This window comes from Mesocricetus auratus, unplaced genomic scaffold (assembly GCF_017639785.1).
Source record: "Mesocricetus auratus isolate SY011 unplaced genomic scaffold, BCM_Maur_2.0 Super-Scaffold_100009, whole genome shotgun sequence".
NCBI lineage: Eukaryota > Metazoa > Chordata > Mammalia > Rodentia > Cricetidae > Mesocricetus > Mesocricetus auratus.
In genome coordinates, this window is record NW_024429193.1 from 6,776,130 (window position 1) to 6,796,905 (window position 20,776).

The 20,776-nt window shown below is 46.5% G+C and overlaps 2 protein-coding genes across 8 annotated transcripts in view; both read right to left on the bottom strand.

Moving 5' to 3' along the window:
• The window catches only part of Zzz3 (zinc finger ZZ-type containing 3), a 64,439-nt gene extending 62,444 nt beyond the window's left edge, over window positions 1–1,995 (bottom strand). The window contains exon 1 of one of the 4 annotated variants that reach the window (XM_040751588.1): window positions 1,865–1,995. The gene's annotated coding sequence lies outside the window, so the exon portion shown is untranslated. Of the gene's footprint in view, window positions 1–338; window positions 802–1,864 lie in introns of those variants that run through there. The other 3 variants (XM_040751586.1, XM_040751589.1, XM_013123201.3) reach the window with 3 other exon arrangements.
• A 4,814-nt stretch (window positions 1,996–6,809) lies between these two features.
• Usp33 (ubiquitin specific peptidase 33) overlaps window positions 6,810–20,776 on the bottom strand; it is a 55,078-nt gene continuing 41,111 nt past the window's right edge. For all 4 annotated transcript variants that reach the window (XM_040751593.1, XM_040751594.1, XM_040751591.1 and 1 more), the window contains exons 16-24: window positions 19,828–19,873; window positions 19,032–19,212; window positions 17,397–17,523; window positions 16,676–16,845; window positions 16,148–16,229; window positions 15,113–15,221; window positions 10,261–10,363; window positions 8,391–8,459; window positions 6,810–7,937 (exon numbers count right to left, since the gene is read on the bottom strand). In XM_040751593.1, coding sequence (XP_040607527.1) covers window positions 7,780–7,937; window positions 8,391–8,459; window positions 10,261–10,363; window positions 15,113–15,221; window positions 16,148–16,229; window positions 16,676–16,845; window positions 17,397–17,523; window positions 19,032–19,212; window positions 19,828–19,873 — 1,045 coding nt within the window. In that variant the 3' untranslated portion in view covers window positions 6,810–7,779. The remainder of the gene's footprint in view (window positions 7,938–8,390; window positions 8,460–10,260; window positions 10,364–15,112; window positions 15,222–16,147; window positions 16,230–16,675; window positions 16,846–17,396; window positions 17,524–19,031; window positions 19,213–19,827; window positions 19,874–20,776) is intronic.

Sequence of the window (20,776 nt, forward strand, 5' to 3'; positions counted from 1 at the left end):
CGGTGGTGACACACACCTGTAATCCCAGCACTCAGGAGGCAGAGGCAGGCGGATTTTGTTGAGTTGGGGAGTCCAGCCTGATTTGCAGGGTAAGTTCCAGGTCATCCAGGGCTACACAGAGAAACCCTGTCTTGAAAAACTAGAAACAAAAACCCCCAGCCCTCCAACTTTGCCAAGACAAACAAAAGCAAGGACCACATAACAGTCAGGTCAGGGACGGGTAAAAAAGGTGAGGGTTAGGTGAACTGTGTTTATTCTACCTTTCAGTGAAAGCCCATAAGTATACTTTTGTAGTTAAAAAAAAAAGGAGGTATGAGCCAGGTGGTGGTGACACACACCTTTAATCCCAAGCAGGCAGAGGCAGGAGGACTTCTGTGAGTTGGAAGCCATTGTGATCTACAAGAGGGAGGTCCAGGGAATACGGGGCTACAGAGTGAGGCCCTGTTTGGAAAAAAAAAAAGTAACAAAATCTCACAGGTGGCTTAGTGGCTAACAGTGCTTACTACCGCACCTCGAGTGCGACCCCACATGTACTGAGCAGCTTACCAACCCCTCTACCACCAGCCCCGTCCGTCGTCTTGTTCACAGACAGGGAGGGGAGGCTGCCGCGGGTTCTGGGTCTACCTCGTCAGAGGTACAGCTCTAGACTACCGGGGGCTACATAATGAGCCCGTTCCCAAAGAGGAAAAGGGGGGAAACCAAAACAAACACCCGTGAATGAATCATCTGGCTTCCCGGCTGTGCAACTTGCTCGCTTCTGCATACAGACGAGTGAAAACGGAGTAAAGTCGCTCAGGGGAGACTCGGCAGGTGGAGAGAGTGACTCACTCGTGAGAACACCACCTCCAGCTCGAGGGAGCGAGGGTTTGCGGGACTCTAACGAGAGCGGCGACCTGCAGCGGCCGCGGCGGGGCCGTCAGGACGGTGACCCGGGGCCGCGCTAAGCCAAGCCCTCCCGACGGGGAGGACGGGGGCGGCGGGCGCTGCCAACCGCCGGGGCACCGACGGCTTCTCAGTGGCGAGCAGGGCGTGAGGGAGGAGGGAGTGGCGCCCGGGCACGGGGGGCGGACGGGGGCGCGGGGCTGCGCTGCTTTGGGGAAGGGGCCCTGGGCAGACGGGAGGCAGTGTCAGCCCGGAGCGGGCGAGCGGAGCACAGGCCCCACCGCCGCCGCTGCTGCCGAGCGGCCGGGGAGGGGAGGCGCGCGGCCCGCCCGCCCTGACAACTTGCCTGCCGGGAACCGAGCCGCAGGTCCCAGGGCCCCCGGAACCCGGGGCGCCGCCGTCCAGCGAAAACGCTCGGCCGGCGAGGTCCCGCGAGAGCCGGGAGATCTCGCGAGACGGGCCCGCGGGCGCGCTCTGGGGGCAACATGGCGGCCGGCGGGGGGCGACCACCGGCGACGGCGGCGACTCCGGGGGGCGCGGGCGGGAGGGAGGCGGGGCCGGGCCTTCCCCGCCCTCCGGGGCGTCTCCTCCTCCGCGTCGCCCCCGCGGGAGGCCGAGGGCCGGAAGCCGAGCTGGGCGCCCCCACCACCACCACCACCACCCCCAGCCGCGCCCGGAACCCGGCTCGACCTCAGCCGGCCTTTCCACCCCGGCTCGCCCGCGCGCGCGGAGGGGGGGGGCGACACGTGACCGTCACGTGGGCCGCGGGCCGCGCGCCCCGGCGTCTCCGCTCGCCTCCCCGCCCCCTCGGCCCGCGCACGCGCGCGCCCGGCCCACGTGGGGCCGCCGCCGCCTCGGCCGCCCCCTCCCCTCGCTCCCTTCCCCTCCGGGGCCCCGGGCTCCGGCCGCGCGCGCTCGCCCCGCGCTCCCCGCCGGCCCCTGCGCCGGACGCCCCCCGTGGGGGACGGGGAAGCCCGCTCACCTCTCGCGCCGCGCCGGGCCGCTCGGGGAGGCGCCGCCCGCGTGGCCGCCCTCGGGCCCCCGCCGCGCGCTGGCTCGAGCGCCCTCCGCCGCAGGAAGCTCCACAGCGGCGCCGCGGCGCTTCCAGGTGGGTCCCCGCCTCCCGCTCCTCCACTTCCCGCAGCCGCGGCGGCTCCTTCCGGTCCCCTCCTTCCTCGGGCGAGAGGACGCGTGGTGGGCGGGTGGGGCAGTGCCGGGCGCGCGCGGCGCCGCCTGCCGGTGGCCGCGGGGAGTGCAGCGGTCTCGTTCTTGCGGGCGGGCGGGACAGCGGGACAGCGGGAGAGGGGCAGCGGGCGAGCCGGCGGGATAGCCGGAGGGCGGGCGAGCGAGCGGGCACACCCGGCCGGCTCCCAGCGCGGGGGCACGGGCAGCGCTCCTGCGGGAGCTCGGCGGGCCCCGGGGACCGAGAGCAGCCCCAGCACAGCGGTGCCCACCTCCAGCCTAGGGCAGGACCCTTCCCCGCCGTCCCAGAGCTCCCCGTCACTCCCGCTCCTACCCTGCGTCCTTTAAACCGCGCTCGTCCCCGTTGTTTCTCGCCACCGAGAATGTAGTATCTCCACGGGCAGGACGTCTTAACTTTCCTCCTTTTCCCCCCGACAGTCGTGTCTAGCTCCCAGTATGGCTCAACGAATAGTTTTTTGTTTGTTTTTTTAAGAAAATGATGGCTTCTGTGGCTCAGCGTGTGCTTTTAGTCTGCTGAAGCTCACGGGTGAGTCCTGACACCTGCCTTTAATTACATACCATATCGGGAGCGCAGGAAAGTAATGCCCACCTTCAGTAGTGGACACAAGCATTTTCTCCGCATCGCTATCACCCTACACCGTCACTTCCGAGCTCTGGCTATTAGATTATGTTCCAAAACTACCAGGCCCACCGGTGGCATCTGTTAATTGGGGCTCTTTGGAACAGTACTGCTCAGTGCCTTTGTTTTTGCTTTCCAAGCAAGTGGGTACCTGTGGTTATTTGGTTTGTTTTTTTAAGATTTATTATGTATACAGTGTTCTCTTTGCATGTAACCCTGCAGGCCAGAAGAGGGCACCAGATCTCGTTACAGATGGTTGTGAGCCACCATGTGGTTGCTGGGAATTGAACTCAGGACCTCTGGAAGAGCAGCCAGTGCTCTTAACCTCTGAGCCATCTCTCCAGCCCCCGTGTGGTTTCTTTTCAATTGCTACTAACTTATTAAATCATCGAAGTGGCCATGTATTTGTTTAGTTTCCAATTCAACTCAAAGTTACATCTTCCCCAATACAGAGTGCCAATTATATTGTAGCTGATGATGGCACCTGCAATCTTCCAGCAGCTGGACCTGTAAGGCCACCGCGTTCCTGCTCCACAAGATGCACTCTCTGCCCTTCCGATGCTCTGTGGCCAGAGAGCATGCTTAAAGCAATCATGTCTGCACCTGGAACCACGCACAAAAGCTGTGACTCTTAAGGTTCTCTGGCAAGGCCAGACCCCACTACAGGCCTACAGCCAGGGTGGGGGTTCCAAGGACACTCTGGATCCCCATCCCCACCCCCTTTTGGAGCCGTAAGGCTCCCCTCTGGTGGGACTGGAGAGCTCCAGTCTGTCAGAGATGGAAAGCTCCACTTAGACTTTGGTTTGGGTAGACACCGATGGGTCACTCCCGTCTGACAGAGCCCAGTTGTGGGATCACTGCCTGTGTCTTTCTGGTATTTTCCAGACTCCAGTTCGTCTGTCCGTGGATGTGTTTGTCTTTTTTCTAGACTCCAGTGGGTTTTTCTGTGTGTGGGTGTGTGTTTTGTTCATCTTTTATTTATTTATTTTTGGTTTTTCGAGACAGAGTTTCTCTTTGGAGGCTGCCCTGGAACTTGCTCCTGTACACCAGGCTGGCCTCAAACTCACAGAGATCTGTCTGCCTCTGCCTCCCAAGTGCTAGAATTAAAGGTGTGCGCCACCGATACCCGGCCCGTCTTTTACTTAAAGCATATTACCATGGGACAGGCAGCGAGCTCCACCCCGCTGGACCTACTCAAGTCACATTTCAAGGACTTGAAACACCAGATGTGGGATCTTGGGCTGCTTGTACTGCCGGGGAAACTCTTCTGCAGGAATGAGTGACTGACCTTCAGTGTAGGGTGCCCAGAAAGGGGCAACTTCCACCTCTCTCCCATCTGTATGGAAAGCCTGGGCATCCCAAGCAGGTCCCACCAGAGCGCCACCCCCTTCTTGGGTGAAGCTCTTCGTGCCGCAGGTGAAAGCAGCAGAACTGTGGGAGAGCTGTACCTGCCTTCCTGCGCTGAGCCCACAGATAGCTGCCATGAACAGCCCCAGGACTCAGCAGGGGGTGGTAATAAGGTGTGGTGAGTCCCCCTCACACCCGATCCCAGACCAAGACCATGAGGCAGGCAGATTCCACTACAGTGGCCTTGCTCCTGCGGGCAACCTGGCCACGAGATCATGCCACACCTTCACAAAGACCAATGTGCCTATTGAGACAGGACACTTGGGCGGTCCTGATCCCAAGCCAACAATTGTGGCGGTTCACAGGGTCATTACTGTGCAAAATGGGGCTGTGAGTCAACCAGGACTATCCATGGGACCCACCTGTAAAAAGCGACCTTATAACAGTCACCAAAGTTTACACAAGAACCTTTCTTTCCCTTACCTGTAACCCACTTATGATTCAGGTCACACACAAAGGAAAAGATACCCCACAATGGGAGGGGTAAAGACCAGGGGGCTAAGGCTATATTCAAAAACAGTCTGATTATGGATGGGCATTTATATTGCAGCGTGTTGTCCAAACTTAACCCAAAGGGAATCCTGCTGGGGCCCAACCCCATCCAACAGTTGGCATCCCAAGCACAGGTTTCCCCTCAAAGGCCACAAATTCCTGCCACAATGGTCCCCCTGACCCATCCTGGGTCTGAGGTTCCTGTTCTCGCTCCCCTGACCCTATCCACTCCGTGGGACATCCTAAAGGCAACCTACATGGTCGTAAACACCTGACTGTTGACCTTTGTAATGAGACCATCATCCCCAAAGGTAGTCAGGCCGTCTATCTGGTAACCCCTGACAATGCCTGGCAGTCCTACTCCTCAGGCTCCCCGTGTTCACTCTCAGATAATTCTGGGTCTTGGTTCAGTCCACATCTCGCATTCTTTTATTACACTGATGAGGAAATAGAAACATGACTTCTTCCCTCTTCTCTGACCAGACATAAACAGGCTGTGGAAATGCTGTTGTTCTGGTCTCAACTTTACTGGGTCTAAGGATGGCCTGTTCAACGGGTCTGGGAGCTTCAGCCCTCATATCACAGGACAAAAACTATTGCCAAGAGAGGCCATTGACAAGGACCTTTTAGAACTAAGAAAATCCACTGCTCACCTAGAGCCTCCCGTTCTTCCTAGCTGAAGCAGCTTTACAGAGTCCGTGGCCTAGATTTCTTTCTCTAGCAGCCCTGGTGGGAAATGCTGCTTTTATGCTAACCACACTGGAGTTGTTAGCGAACTCTGACTGGTTGAGAAAAGACTACAGAAGATGAACTGGCCAGCAACAGGGTCAACACTTTGAGTCATTGTTTAATTGATCCCTCTCCCCTGGCTCACCTTTCTGCAATAGTCGGACCCATGATCTTGCTACTGCTCATTTTAATATGTGGCCCCTGCATTCTCATTAAAGAACGGATTTCTACAGCTCAGCTAATGATCCTCAGGTCCCAATACCAGCCCCTTGGCCTGTCTCAAAGATTCGAAGTGGAGCCAATCTCAAGAGGGGTATGAGAGGTCTAAACTTCCTCCATTTTACAAGTCAGGCCTAAGTTTCAGTGTCTTAAACACAGGGCTATTAATCAACAACACCCCTGACAGCAGGGACTAGGGAGAGACACAAGGCCTGTTCCCCCCACCCCCAGTGTCTCAAAGCAATGACCACATAAGGACAATTCTGTAGACCCCTGACTTGCCGAGTACATCCAATGATGGTAAAACTAACCTCAGGCCATCAAAAGTACGCTAGTGTAACTGTTGCCTTCTTGGCCAATCATGTTTGAGATAACCTAACTGTTCCTGGATTCCCCTAGCTGTGCTTAAAAGGAACCTGCCAGCTCCTTTCAGGATCACCATTCTGTACAAGTGGTCAACCTCACATGCTGTAGTTTCTACAGAATAAATGTTCTTTGTTTATACATACTGTTCCAGTCTGGGTTCTTCCTTCAGGATTCTTGGACCCTTGGGGGGGGGGACACGTTGAAAGCACCTAGTACTGGTTTGAAATGCTGAAGAATATTCCCCACTCAGATTGAAGAATTCTAGGGTTGGCCTGTGTAACTCCATGATAAATACATCGTGGTAGTCAGCTCCACTGTTTTTAGACCTGTGACAAGGCAGAAACATAATGGCTGAGAAAAACTGTTGAGCCTCAGAAATAAAGGGGCTACGGCATTCCAAGGCATACCCCGAGTGACCTGCTCCCTCCCACTGGTCTCACACCTCTCAGCCCACTCAGAATGCACCTATCAATGGTAGCCCATGGGTGATGCTGGCACCCTGTATGACACCCACATCACATTTCATGGACATGCCCAGTTGGGTGGTACTTCAACAAGAGACACTTGTTATCCACATCAGAACATGATAACATTCCACATGCTAAGAGTCTACACTGAAGGAAAAAAGTGCTAGAATTAGAACTTACCCTTCCTTAACCCACAACTGATAGATTGTTTATAGTTTGCTATTTCAGTCAGCCTTGTTCCACAGCCCACACTGGCTGCCTGCCTGAGCCTCCTGAGTACTGGAAGACAGACGCAAACCACCGTGCTGCCCATCCTGAACTGGTTTAATAAACTTGACTATAGCAAAGAACTTTGTTGCATGCTTTCAATAAGACATAACTTCATGCCCTTATTTTAAAGTCTATCCCATAAATTTCACATTCAGTTTATACATCTTAAAATCATTTTTATTGAGTGAGTTTTAACAGCATTGCTTTTAGATGGTGAGGCTACCCCACACAGAAACAAAGCCATTCCACATCCTCAGTGTCACCTGGCATGTCTGGACTTGGAATATAGTTAAGCTTTTGACATCACATAATCAAGCAAACAGCAGTGCATACTCTAGGATTCAGAAACACTTTATGCATTTCATTAAAAAATCATTTTGCAAGTTGTTTCAGCTTTATCAACAATCTCATTTGACACATTCCATACTTCATGCTCTCAAAATAAAAAGTGTCCTAAAACTAAGATTTATTTTTTAGTTACTGACATTAATGAATACCATTCAGGTCTATAGAATTAAAGTTTAACATTTTACATTATAAGAGGCAATAAGTTACTGATAATCTGGTGACAAATTCCACTCAAACTAAGTACATCCTGTTACATTCAAAAGACATTTTATAAATTTCAATATGTAATATTTTATGCTGCAGTGCAAAATAAGTAACACCCTAATGTTTCCTGAGCTTTAGGAAATTAACAGTTTTCTGACCACTACTCTAAATTAAAAATAGGCTCCTTACTATGCAAAGCCATGTCAAAATTATATAATTAAATTAGTTTTTTTTTGAGAACTGAAAAGACTGGCCAGTTATGATGACTTAGGGCAATGAAAAAATTTTCAAGAAGTATTTACAGTGCTAAGGAGGTTACCTGGATCTGCGTGTGGGACAAAGGTCAGAGAACCTAATTACCAAGTGTCCCTTTCCTTTCAAAACAGTTCACTGAAAGACATTATGGTAATTAACATTAAATATTACCAACTTATATTACACATTTTCACATACCCGCCCATAATGCCCAGTACAAAGAAATAAATGTGACACAAGATGAAAATCAAAGAGACAGACATGCTTTAAGGAATGTTTCGAATGTGTGTGCGTTGTTAGAGCTCTGTGCCCTCAAAACTACAGAGATCGAGTGTCCACTTCAATCTTTTCCTCTGCCTGTGCTACATCAGGGTCAACGTGAACAACTGGAGGCCGGAGGATGACTTCAGGCCCTCCACCATATATGGACTGCAGGAAATTCCAAGTTTCTTCTGAGATTTGACCAGAGTCTGCACCTGAAATGTGTGGGAAGAAGAGTGTTTACAGACATGAGTGTCTATATTGCAGAACAAGAACAACGTGTAATGTTTTTACATGTCTAGAGACCCATACCCCTAGCTCCTACCTGCAACTCTAAAACCTCCCACAAATAACACTGCTTTCACACCCTGTGGTCTACTCTAAACCTGAATATCCTTGAATTAGGTTAATAAAAAAATAGCATGATAGCTGGTTAGGACTTAAATCAGAAATTGTCAAAAGTAAAGGTTTCTAAAGCATGACGGTGCATGCCTGCGACCCCCACACTTGGGAGGTAGAGACAGGAGGATCACAAGTTAAACCCATTCTCGGCTGCGTAGGTTATTCAAAGCCAGTGTGGGCTGCATGATACCGTGTGTGTGTGTGTGTGTGTGTGTGTGTGTGTGTGTGTGTGTGTGTGTGTGTGTGTGTGTACGGAACAAAGTTACCTTGCTTGAGCGTCACGTTACCACATTTAGTGACTGCAATCTTCGTGTTGTCGATCGGGCCTGGAGGATCTAAATCAAAGGAGGAAGGAACTGTAAGATGAACACTGCAAAGAAAAGCTGAAAAGAACTATGCAGTTTTATAGCTGAAATGACTGAGGACTGCCAATGTAACCGAGTTGGCTGTTCTTAACAAATACCATCTATTTTAAGTGTCTTCTCGGGCTTGGGTTCATTTGACCCGAAACAACCAATAAAGGTGAGAGGTTACTCAGCACCAAGACCTAACAGAAACAATTTCTTAACGGTTCATTTGAGAACTGCAGATCAAGTATTTTTTAATGCTACAAAAAAACCCTTTATAATAATAAAAAACAATTCTCAGTAAGTTCCAAACTGGTTATTTAAACCAATATCAGTATAAAATGAAATATCAAGAAGCCTTTTTTCTTTGGCCATGAAAGTACAGTACTTGTCCATTCTCAGAAGCTGCCAGCAGGCATAAGGAAGAAAAATTACTAAAATCTTACAGAAAATAGGCATATGGATTTAATATCTGTGTGGTCTTTCACTTCTGCACAATACATCGTTTAAAAAAGCAGTTGAAGAGGGCAGTCAGGAAGACTAAGAGAAGAAAGCATAATGCATACATGCTTGAAAATATCATAATTAAGTCCATCACTATGTTGGTTAACTTGAAAAATAAACCAAAGGATTCAAATAATATACACTTTTTTGCATCAACTTAACATATCAAGAACATCTTATTTTCAAATTAATATTAGTAGTACTAGTTCTAGAGGTATTGAAATACATTCTCACTATATAGTCCTGGCTGGCCTCAGCCTCTGTAGAAGAGGCTGCCCTTAACTCCTCAGATACCCTTGCCTCTGCCTCCCCAGTGCTAGGATTGAAGGCATGCCTTCTACTCAAATTATTATACATAATTAGTTTTAAAAGTCCACATTGTGGTCAGGCAGTGTAGCACACTCCTTAAATCTAGCACCTGGGAGGCAGAGGCAGGCAGATCTGAGTTCAAGGCCAGCCTGGTCTACAGAGCAAGTTCTAAGACAGACAGGTTCCAAAGTTACACGAGAAACCCTGTCTTGAAAAACAAAACATAGCCGGGCGTTGGCGGCTCACACCTTCAATCCCAGCACTCAGGAGGCAGAGGCAGGTGGATCTCTGTGAGTTCGAGGCTCAGCCTGGTCTACAGAGTGAGTTCCAGGACAGGCTCCAAAGCAACAGAGAAACCCTGTCTCAGAAAACCAAAAAAAAAAAAAAAAAAAAAGTATTGGATAAACTATAATTTACTCACCATCCTGTTGTATAGTATCTTAATTTTTTTCTTTTTTTTTTTCTATGTGTGTGTGTGGGGTGATCTTTTTAAAATAAAGTCTCTTACACAGCACTTAGTATGTAGATCAGGTTGGCTTTGAACTCACAAATGTCCACCTCAGCACTAAGATTAATTTTACTTTTACTTATGAATCTGTACGTGTGGGGTTTGTGTGCTAGTGCCAGTGGATTCTAGAGTGTGCCAGATTCCCGTGGAGCTGGAGTAGCATGTAGTGGTGAGTTGACCGACATAGGCGCTGAGAATTAAACTTAGGTCCCCAGACAAGCAACGTGGGCTCCTAACTGCCAAGCCACCTCTCTAGCTACTGGCATTAAAGTTACAGACATGTTTTGTTCACTTCTTTTATTCTTGCCATAAGTAATAACTATAAGTTCATAGCAGTAAGACTATAAACTAGAATATAAGTTCCTTGAAGTCATGGGTCCTTTTTGTTTTGTTCACTGGTATAATCTTTAATATTCATAACATTAATAAACAAGAAGATATCTAATAAGCTTTCAGTTAAGCGCTCACCTCCATCCTTGCCCTTGACGAAGCTCTCCCACTCTCTGAACCACTGCATACTGATACAGTAAAAGGTGGCCGGGGAGTCCTCCTCTTGAAACGCTCTGTTGAGCTGAGAGAGAGAATCAGGCACCTAGCATCTGGAACCTGCAGTGTTCTCCTGCAGCATCTAACAGGCAATTTCTCATACATGCATACACACACATTAAGACTGACACACTAGGTTACCTTAGTTCTAGGATACAGAGTGTAGTCTGTCAATAAATGACTCTAGATTATGTCTCAAAATAAAACAAGCACATGCAAAAGAGGAGCATAAAATAACAGGGGAAGACAAGAGGACTGAGGCAAAGTATCCAATAAATACTTCATGTTTTTTAAAATACTTCCCCACGGTTAACTTTAAAAAGGAAAGATCAAGCGCTACAAGCACTGATACAAGAAGACATGTGAGTAACAGGCCTCCCTCCGAAGAACAAGGGGCATTTGGAATTGGTCCAATTACAGCAGCATCTCCTGCCTGTCGACATATCCTAGGTAAGGACAGCTCTTCAGTGAAAACGTTTATGGTGTGTGTGTGTGTGTGCACGTGCGTGTGAGACGTGCGGACACGAGCACACGTGTGTCCCTGCCCTGGTGCATGCCATTGCACACATGCAGAGGAAGGAGAACGGGAAGAAGTCGGTTCTTTCCTTTCCACCACGTGAGAACTCAGATCACCTGCTTGGCACCAAGAGTCTTTCCCCACAGAGGCACCTAAACAGCCCTGATTCTTCAACTAAGTCTAATCAAACCCGTGACCGGGGAGGGAAGTCCGGATGGAGCTGCAGACAGCGGGAAAATGTGGGTATGATCTAAATTGTATTCACACATGAAATTACAAAAAAAAAAAATCCTGGAAGACATTACACTCTCCCGCAACTGTTTGCTAGCCAACAACTTTACCACTGAGCTACATACCCAGCTCCACTTTCTCTTTTTTTAAAGACAGCTGGATCTGTCTCAGGTTGGTCTCATCTTCCTATCTCCCAAGTGCTAGGGTTACACACATGCACCCATGTTTATGCAGTCTAGGGACTGAATCTAGAAGAGTGCTCCACACCTAGCCCCAAAGGTCTCAGTCCTAGTTCAGAAGAGCTCCATGAGCTGACTGCTTCTAGTCCCTGTTTCCACATGTAATCAGTGAGCAAACTTCCAGTTATGCCCAGAAATGACCGATACACTCCTGATTCTCAGGTTTCTGCAATGATCGTACATGAGCGCACACACAGGCATACACTCTTACAACTGTCTGTGTGACTGTCTCTCCCATGCCCGACAAGCCTGTCTTTAACTCCACCCAGGTAGACCTGTCTGGAGCACTTCAGCTCCTCACACTGCTCTCAAGTTCTTTAACCCTGACTCAGCACTTCGTCCTCTCCTATAGCTGTTTTAAAGGGAGGGTTAAGAAGTATCTCATGTAACCCATGTGGCCTTGAATCCCAGACACCCTGCTCAGACCTTCCAAAGGATGTCTCTACAGGCATGATCCACCATGCCCAGCTGCTCATGACCCTTTCGTATCTAACCAAATTCAAGTCCATTGAGGGCAAGCATCTTCCGGGGACACTCAGAAGCTATTTACACAAGAACCATAAAACAGGATAGGAAAGTTTCTGGGTCTACATACGGTGGTTCTAAAGAAATGAAGACCTGTGCATGGTGACGTATAATCCCCACACACTGCGGGTAAATGTGGGAAGAGCGGACATTCAAAGACAGCCTGAGATACAGAAACCCTGTCTCAATAAGAAAGAAATCTAGGCAGGCGCTTGCCACTAAGCCTGGGTGACCACTAAGCCTGGTGACCAGTTGGATCCCTCTGATTCACAAGAAGAAGAGGGCACCAGATCTCATTACAGATGGTTTTGAGCTGCCATGTGGTTGCAGGGAACTGAACTCAGGATCTCTGGAAGCCATCAATGCTCTCAACCTCCAAGCCATCTCTCCAGCCCAAGAAAGTTTCCTTTAAGGATATTGTTTCCCAATAGGTAGACCATACTACAATGGACAGCCTGACACCCATGAGTATACGAGAAGCAGAAACTGGAATCGGCGGATTATTTCTTTTTAAGGGGTGGGTGAGTGGTGGAGTATGCCTCTAATCCTAGGACTTTCAGGAGGTAGAGGCAGGCAGCTTTCTAAGAGTTCAAAACCAGTCTGGTCTACACAGTCCATGTGTTGAGAGAGAGAGAAAACAGGTGAGGGGTAGGGGTAGACTACGGAGGAGCTGGGGTAAACGTTGCAAATACACTGCATGCATGTATGAAATTCTCAAAGAAAGATCACTGCCACAGGATTTCACCTACATTGCTTCTGACCATGGACTCATCTTATGCAGAGAAGTCAAGACAAGCAAGGGCTCTTATCCATAAGGTTCACTGTCTCACCAAATGCTACCACCCAAACGCTGCTAGCCTGTCAAAGACTCAACTTCTGTACCTCACAGCAACAGCTTGCAGACCTGAGGGTATTCTACATAATGTGGTATATGCCCCAAACTGGAAATCAGTAACCTGTTTTCCCATCTCTAGAATTTACAATGCTAACAAGTGGATAAAGATGTAGAAAACCCACCTGTAACTTCCTACACTGACACTCACAAAAACTGCTCTGATAGTCAGACTCTAGCGTCTACTACTTTACTGGTTAGCTCCAAAGGGAGAAAGCAGTTTTTTTGGGACTGGCCCCTGATACAGTCAGTCCCTTGACTATACTGTGTTTTCAAATCACGGAACCAACTGGGAAAGTGCAATTAAGGGCTCAAATACTGCTAAAATGATTAAACTCAGCTATATGATTGAGTTACAAACTGTAATTACACAAATGATGGCTACACAGACAGGAGCAAAGAGATCTAGAAAACCACAGTGACATTAGGTTAAGGATGCTGGCACATTCTGTTTACCACAACACTTGGGAGGAATGACCAAGCAAATCTCTGTGAATCGAGGCAGCCTGGTCTACACAGCAAGTTCCAGGCCACCCAGGACTACATAAAGACTTGTCTTAAACTAGGCGGCAGTGGCACATGCCAGAGGCAGTTGGATCTTGAATTTGACACCAGCCTGGTCTACAGAGTGAGTTCAAGGACAGCCAGGGCTACACAGAGACTATGTCTTGAAAAACAACAACAAAAAGACCTTGTCTTTAAAAAATAGAAATGAGAGATTATTCCCATGCATCTGCTATAGAGTGTCACCATGATAAATGACCACAAACTTGGTAACTGCAAAGGGAATTTCTTTTCTCAAAGCTCTGGAGACAAGCATGTGGTGACATCTCGCTTGCACAAATGTCTGAAAGCCAGAGAATGGAGCTTGCCCCTAGCTAACCATAAAGGTCTGGAGGACTGTGCAGACAGACAGGAAGTGAGGTAGCTGGACAGAAACAGGATATAAGCAGGGAGAAACAGGAACTCACTCTCTTGTCTGCTGAGACACTAAGGAGGTAAGGTATGGCTATAGCTTGCTCCTTCTCTCTGATCACTCAGCATTTCCCTCTATATCTGACTCTGAGTTTTTATTCCAATTAAGAAGTCTATTTACACAAGCATCCAACATCAAAATGCTCAGAACACTGTTCTCTGGAGACCTAGAGAGACCACTTCTCACTCTTTCGAGGGCTGCCTGTGGCTGGGTCACTTCAGCTACCCTCCGTCCCTCCGTAGCATTCTCTTCCTTCTGTGTGTATCCTGAAGGGACGCTGACCATTTAGGTTCAACAAAACTTCTCAGGATGATTCCAACCGAATCCTATGCAAAGATTCTATCCACGGTCACATTTGTCAATAAGGCCAATTCACAGAAGGCACAACATGGAAAATCCTTTTAGGATCCAACATTCAATTGACTAGATACTATTCAGTATTTCTATAATCTTTAACCAGACGTTAAAACTTAACCTTACAGAAATCTAACAACTAGACTATTGAGGATCCAGACCCTTTGAGAACGAAGATGCAGCTCCCTTTAGCAATCAAAACCATGACCAGATGCAGCCTGAACAGACTACAGACAACGCTAATAAGAAAACATAAAATATGCAGAGTAAGAATTCTTGCAATGGCAAATGCACAGAAAACACAAGAGCATGCACCAGAAGAAGAGAAACAGAACTGTGGAGAAGTGAGCAGGGTCTAGAACTGTGGAGAAGTGAGCAGGGTCTAGAACTGTGGAGAAGTGGGCAGGACCTAGAACTGTGGAGAAGTGAGCAGGCCTAGAACTGTGGAGAAGTGAGCAGGCCTAGAACTGTGGAGAAGTGAGCAGAGCCTAGAACTGTGGAAAACTAAGCAGGGCCTAGAACTGTGGAGAAGTGAGCAGGGTCTAGAACTGTGGAGAAGTGAGCAGGGTCTAGAACTGTGGAGAAGTGAGCAGGACCTAGAACTGTGGAGAAGTGAGCAGGCCTAGAACTGTGGAGAAGTGAGCAGGCCTAGAACTGTGGAGAAGTGAGCAGGGTCTAGAACTGTGGAGAAGTGAGCAGGGTCTAGAACTGTGGAGAAGTGAGCAGGGTCTAGAACTGTGGAGAAGTGAGCAGGGTCTAGAACTATAGAGAACTAAGGATGGCCTAGAACTGTGGAGAGGTGAGCAGGGTCTAGAACTGTGGAGAACTAAGCAGGTCTAGAACTATAGAGAACTAAGGATGGCCTAGAACTGTGGAGAAGTGAGCAGGGCCTAGAACTGTGGAGAACTAAGCAGGGCCTGTCACGCTGTGCAGGCAGGACCTGACACCCACTGCAACTCTCTCACCATCGTTCACTAACAACTGTCTGATCGCCATCTCTATCTTATATCATTTACAATTTGAAAGTGTTACTTCTTTACCCGAATAAAAATTTCCAATTCAGTTTTTCTTCTTTTTTCAATCTTCTCTGCCTCGATCTGGCAAGTGTGACAAATGTACAGATGGTTGACAGCGGGTCCTCCTCCATACCTAAGCATCAAGTGGAGAGCGAAAGTCACAACTGCAGAGCAGGCTCGTGTCCTAGCAAACTGTCTCTGCCTTTTCAGCCAGTGTGCAAATTGCCGGTTACAAGTAAGTCCTGAGGCTGGCATGATGGCTCAGCGGGCCTTACAATAAGTTCAGTCCTGTGTTTGTTCTTCAGAACCCAAGAGACAGAATCAAAGAACTGTTCACCTCAAGTTGTCCTCTGATCTCCACCTCCATAGCATGAACACACATACACAAAATAACTTTCAAAAAATAATGAAAAATTTAAAGAATAAATCCTATAGGAAAATTCTAAAGTAAAATACAAAAAAGTCATATAAAAACCCAATGCTATGTTTCTCAGGGCAGACAGCATTATCAATGTGTCACCTACCCTGCCTTATCTACACCTCAACTTTCTCTTATAGCTATGTCTGCTACAGCATTAGATGACAGTAAGGAAGGGGGCTCAAAACTTAGCACAACAATTCTTAGTTATGCAAGCAAATGTTAATCAAATGCAGTCTTATGATGCACAAGTAAAAAGCACTCACTGAGTGCATTTCTAATATTTAATTTCAAAAGCTTAGTATGGAAATAACATTTCAAAGCTTAAAATTTGGGAACAAGAACATCCCATTTTTGTAGTGTACAACTATGAAAAATTTAGTATTGGGGAAATGTGACAACCTTTAAATAAGGTACATAAAGTTATATACTGCAACATATCTTGCAGATAATCATAAAAATTCCCATTACTTAGACTAGAGCCCTATTAACTAGAAGTCTTCCTCCTCATACTTTAGAATGAATAAATTAAAGAAGATTCTTCATAGGCACCAAATAGGTATATGTGACATAACCCAACACTTTTGTAACTACTCTCAATTTGTTTTATGATACTATCCCGTTGGATTTCAAGAACAAACCTGCTATAGAGGTTATCCCAAATGTTCTGAGGCAGCATTAAAACTAAGTCTTCAATATAACTAGCTTTTCGTGGAGGAATACCTAAAAATAAATAAATAAGTAATAATAATTAACAAATGCACTTAATTTTTACTCTTTAATTTCTTTATAGGACTTTCAAAGGCTAACTTTCACAGTGCTAAAGACTAACTCAGGAGTTTACTCAAGCAAGGCAAGCACTTTCCTTCTTTCTTCTCTCTTTTTTTTTTTTTTTCTTTTTTCTTTTTTTAGTTTTTCAAGACAGGGTTTCCTTGTGTAGTCCTGGCTGTCCTGGAACTCACTGTATAGACCAGGCTGGCGTCAAACTCAAGAGATCCACCTGCCTCTGCCTCCTGAGTGCTGGGATTAAAGGCATGCACCACCACCGCCCAACACATAAGGTCATTTTTAATGGTGACTCTCCAATTCTTTCTCTCTTGGCTCTTTCCTAATGTGCAAATTATTTAACAGCAACCCTCTGTCCCTGTTTTACACACAGCACTCCTTACCTCCATGAATACAGAGAAAGTCATTATTTGAAATAGGGCCAGGTTCAGCGAAGGTCTTGAATTTATTTAGCCACTGTCGAGACACATAAAACTGAAGGAGGCTGGGCTCCATTATGTTCAGCAGGTTGGATATCCTGCGTCTCTCCTTCTGGGCCTCTTCACTGCTCTTCCTGTGGGGACAGCACTCATTAATGTCAAACATTTACTACCTTAGACAGGCAGAGGCCCCTCCACCTTTGTTAGGGCTAAAATGCGTACTATCACTATGGATCCTATCAGCCCTAAGGAACTTCAAGAGACATGTTCTTAACTCCAACTTTATATTAAAAAACAAACAAACAAGCAAAAAAGCTAATCGTGGGCCAGTGAAATGCTCAGCAGATAAGGGTGGCTTGCAAATCAGAGGACCTGGTTCGATTCCCGGAACCCACACAGCAGAAGAACCAACTCCTGGAGTTGTTCTCTGACCTCTACAAACTGCAGTACACAAAATACCCACATACATAAAATAAAGTTAGGTGAACCTTTAAACTTCAGTGCTAAAAACAAACAAAAAACAATCTTTCTAAAACAAAATGTATTGTTGCCTGTCTGACTTCATCATTTTCTGAACAGAGATCTTTCTGTAAGTCTTACTCTAATCCTCACGCATAAACCCCCAAGTCTCAGAAGTGCAAATCCCTACAGAGGTGTTCTTCAGTGTTATGACATTCCTCATCACCTATAGAAAAGGACGTAGGCCTCCGCGTTCTGGACAGTGGACTCTGAAACTTCAGTGACGCTCTGGTCATCAAATTCATACCACAGGTTATTTAAATTGTTGCGGCAATAGGCGATATAGTGCCCACCTGTATTGCAAGGAAAAGAGCCTGTTAGTGTGCCACATGTCACACCTACATGACATCTGTGATTTTACTGTGTCAGTCTGCACCCGGCACAGTCTCTGGAGGACAGAAAGCACAGGAATTTTAATCCTGTACTTTTGTTTTGAGGTAAAGCCTCACTACTATAGTCCTGAGGTAAAGTCTCACTACTATAGTCCTGAGGTAAGGTCTCACTACTGTAGTCCTGAGGTAAAATCTCACTGTTGTAGTCCTGAGGTAAGGTCTCACTACTGTAGTCCTGAGGTAAAGTCTCACTACTGTAGTCCTGAGGTAAAGTCTCACTACTGTAGTTCTGAGGTATGGTCTCACTACTATAGTCCTGAGGTAAAGTCTCACTGTTGTAGTCCTGAGGTCAAGTCTCACTACTATAGTCCTGAGGTAAAGTCTCACTGTTGTAGTCCTGAGGTAAGGTCTCACTATTGTAGCCCAGGTTGGTCTTGAAATGACAATCCTCCCAACTGCTGAGATTATAGGTGTGTTCCACCACACTCACCTTAGACCATGTAGCTCTGAAAACCCTGTACAAAACCCACCCAGTTAAAGCTGTTACCATTTGTTCTTATAACTAATTTCTATTATTCCAAATATTCTAGGGAAAATACTTAAGAGTCTTAAAATTTGACATCACAAATGCTTCCTGTGACATATAATAATTGTACAATTGTACATATTTATGGGAGAGAAGATCATAATTAAGGCAACTTACATCATCATTGCGTTAAACTTGGGAAGTTCTTTGTTTGACTCTGCTACCCAGGTATGGTAACATATAGTTTATGATTTATTAAAGCCACTGGAGATCACAGTAGCAAAGCAGCCATACTATCTACCCATAGAAGCCAGGCAGTGGTGACCACACCTTAGTCCCAGGACTCAGGATTAAGAGGTAGACAGATCTCTGTTAGCTCAAAGCCACACTGACTGCATGAAACTGATCCAGTCCTAAAAGAAACAGCTCACACTAAGGTGATGTCAGCGCCTGGGATCACACAGTTTTAATCCCAGCACTAGGGAGGTGGAGACAGGAGGCTATGGCTGGGCGGAGAAAGGAATACAAGGAGGAGGAGACAGGAACTATGAGGGTTTCTGGGGACAGGACTGCCATTTCAGCTGGGTAGAGGTGACATCTACTGGCTTAGCTGCTTTGCTTCTCTGATCTTCAGCCTGACATCTGAACCCCAATATCTGTTTCTGGGTTTTTATTATTATGCTAGACCCAGGGTGGCCTTGAATTTGGCAGGCATTAGATGTTTGCCTCTAAGGTCAAGTTATAGATAGCTAATCTGTATTTCTGGTACCTGTTTGAACTAGCTGACTGTCTTCCTAAATGTTTATTAGTCTGACATTTTCTAATAGTAAGGACTTAAAGTTGGTTTTAGATTTTTTTTCACTTGGTCAAGTGGGACTTAACTAAGCAGTCAACTCAGATCCATGTTTTAAAACCAAAACAAATGTCAAGGCTTGGCACTTACTGCTTGCGGTCCCATGGTGACAAATGACTGACAGTAGGTCATATGTCACAATCTGGGCTGGGCTATCCTTTGCAAGAAATGGCTGGAGGTCCAGCCCTTCCAGCGGGAAGGAGACGTGGGTGCTGATTTTGGTAGAAAACATCAGTTCGTGCCGAAATCTTTTAAGGTGGATACACAAAATCTAAAACAAAGTATAGTTAGACGTCCAAATTAACTATCAGAAAAGACTACAAGTGGTAAAATAAAGTTTTATTTTATAAGCAAGAAAATGAGGCATACAATCAAATAAAATCATAGCAATTTAAATGTTTATTTTAAAATATTGTATTTTGGGTTTGGGGTGTTTTGTTGTTGTTTTTCATTTTTACGAGACAACATCTATCAATGTAGTCATGGCTGGCCGATCAATCTACAGACCCACGCTGGCCTCAAACTCAAAGAGATCTGCATAGCCACCATACCTGGCTCATCCCAAAATACAGTATCTGAGGTATCTGTATTATTTAAGTAGGAGTGTTAAGTATCATTCTGAATTCTAACATGAACCCAGATATCCTTTCAATGTGGCAGAGTGAGCAGCGTGACTGCTTTCTGATTGTACCTTCAGACCTGCAAGACCCTGCAAGTCTGATGACATGCTCACCAGCACTAGTGACTATTAACCCAGCCTCCGAAGACGGATCCTGAAGGAGTGTGTGACAAGTCATTGGATAGCTACTCCATGTTCCAGCCATGCTGAGTTTACTGGGGACAGTAATACATCACGTTTTATAAACAGGTGAAAGTGACACCCTACCTCGGGAAACTTCTGCACCTTACAGAACTTTACTCCATTCCTCAACCTAAAGGCAAAAGAGAAAAACTAATAAATCTACACGTTTATTTCGTTCAAACGAACCACAAAAATTTTTCAGAAAATATCAAGAAAAAAGGTATCAGAATAGCAATATTTAGACACTAAATAGTCTTAATAGCCCTTATCATAAAAATAACTTACAATAAGATATTAATAAAAAGCTAAAAGTTACTGAACAATGCTTTGATTTTTTAAAAAATAGGGACTAGCTATATTGGGAACACTTGCCTGGCATACACAAACCCCGGATTCCACCCCCAGCCCTACGTGGGTCAAACGTGGTAGCACATGCCTACAGTCTGAGTACTCAGGAGGTAGGAGCAGGAAAATCAGACATTCAAGCTCATCCTCAGCTACAGAACAAGCTCAAGGCCAGCCTGGGGTACATTTAAAAAATTAGCACTAAAGTGGGCCAATGTCTATACTTTTATAACAAGCAGATATTAAGTATAACTGAATAATGCAAACTCCAACTCTTCAAGATCAGTAGTCTGAGTTCATATATTTACTCTTTAATTTGTGTTGAGATAACAGCTCGTTTATAACCCTCCTATCTTAGTGCTGAAATTATCAACACTGACCACACACCTGAAACCTTAGGTTGTTTGAGATAGGGTCTCTCTGCATAGCCCTGGCTGTCCTGTAACTCACTCTGTAGACCAGGCTGACCTCAAACTCACAGAGATCCACCTGCCTTGCTTCCTAAGAGCTGGGATTACAGGCGTGAGTTACCACAGCTGGCCCATGGCATGACATAATATGTCAATATCACACCTAGACTGAAAACCTTTACTCTTCAGCATTGGAGAAAATTGGAACCAAAGAGTGATTATTATAATTAATCACTGTTAATGTAGACTTGTGAGGCCCACTGGGAACTGGGGTGAAC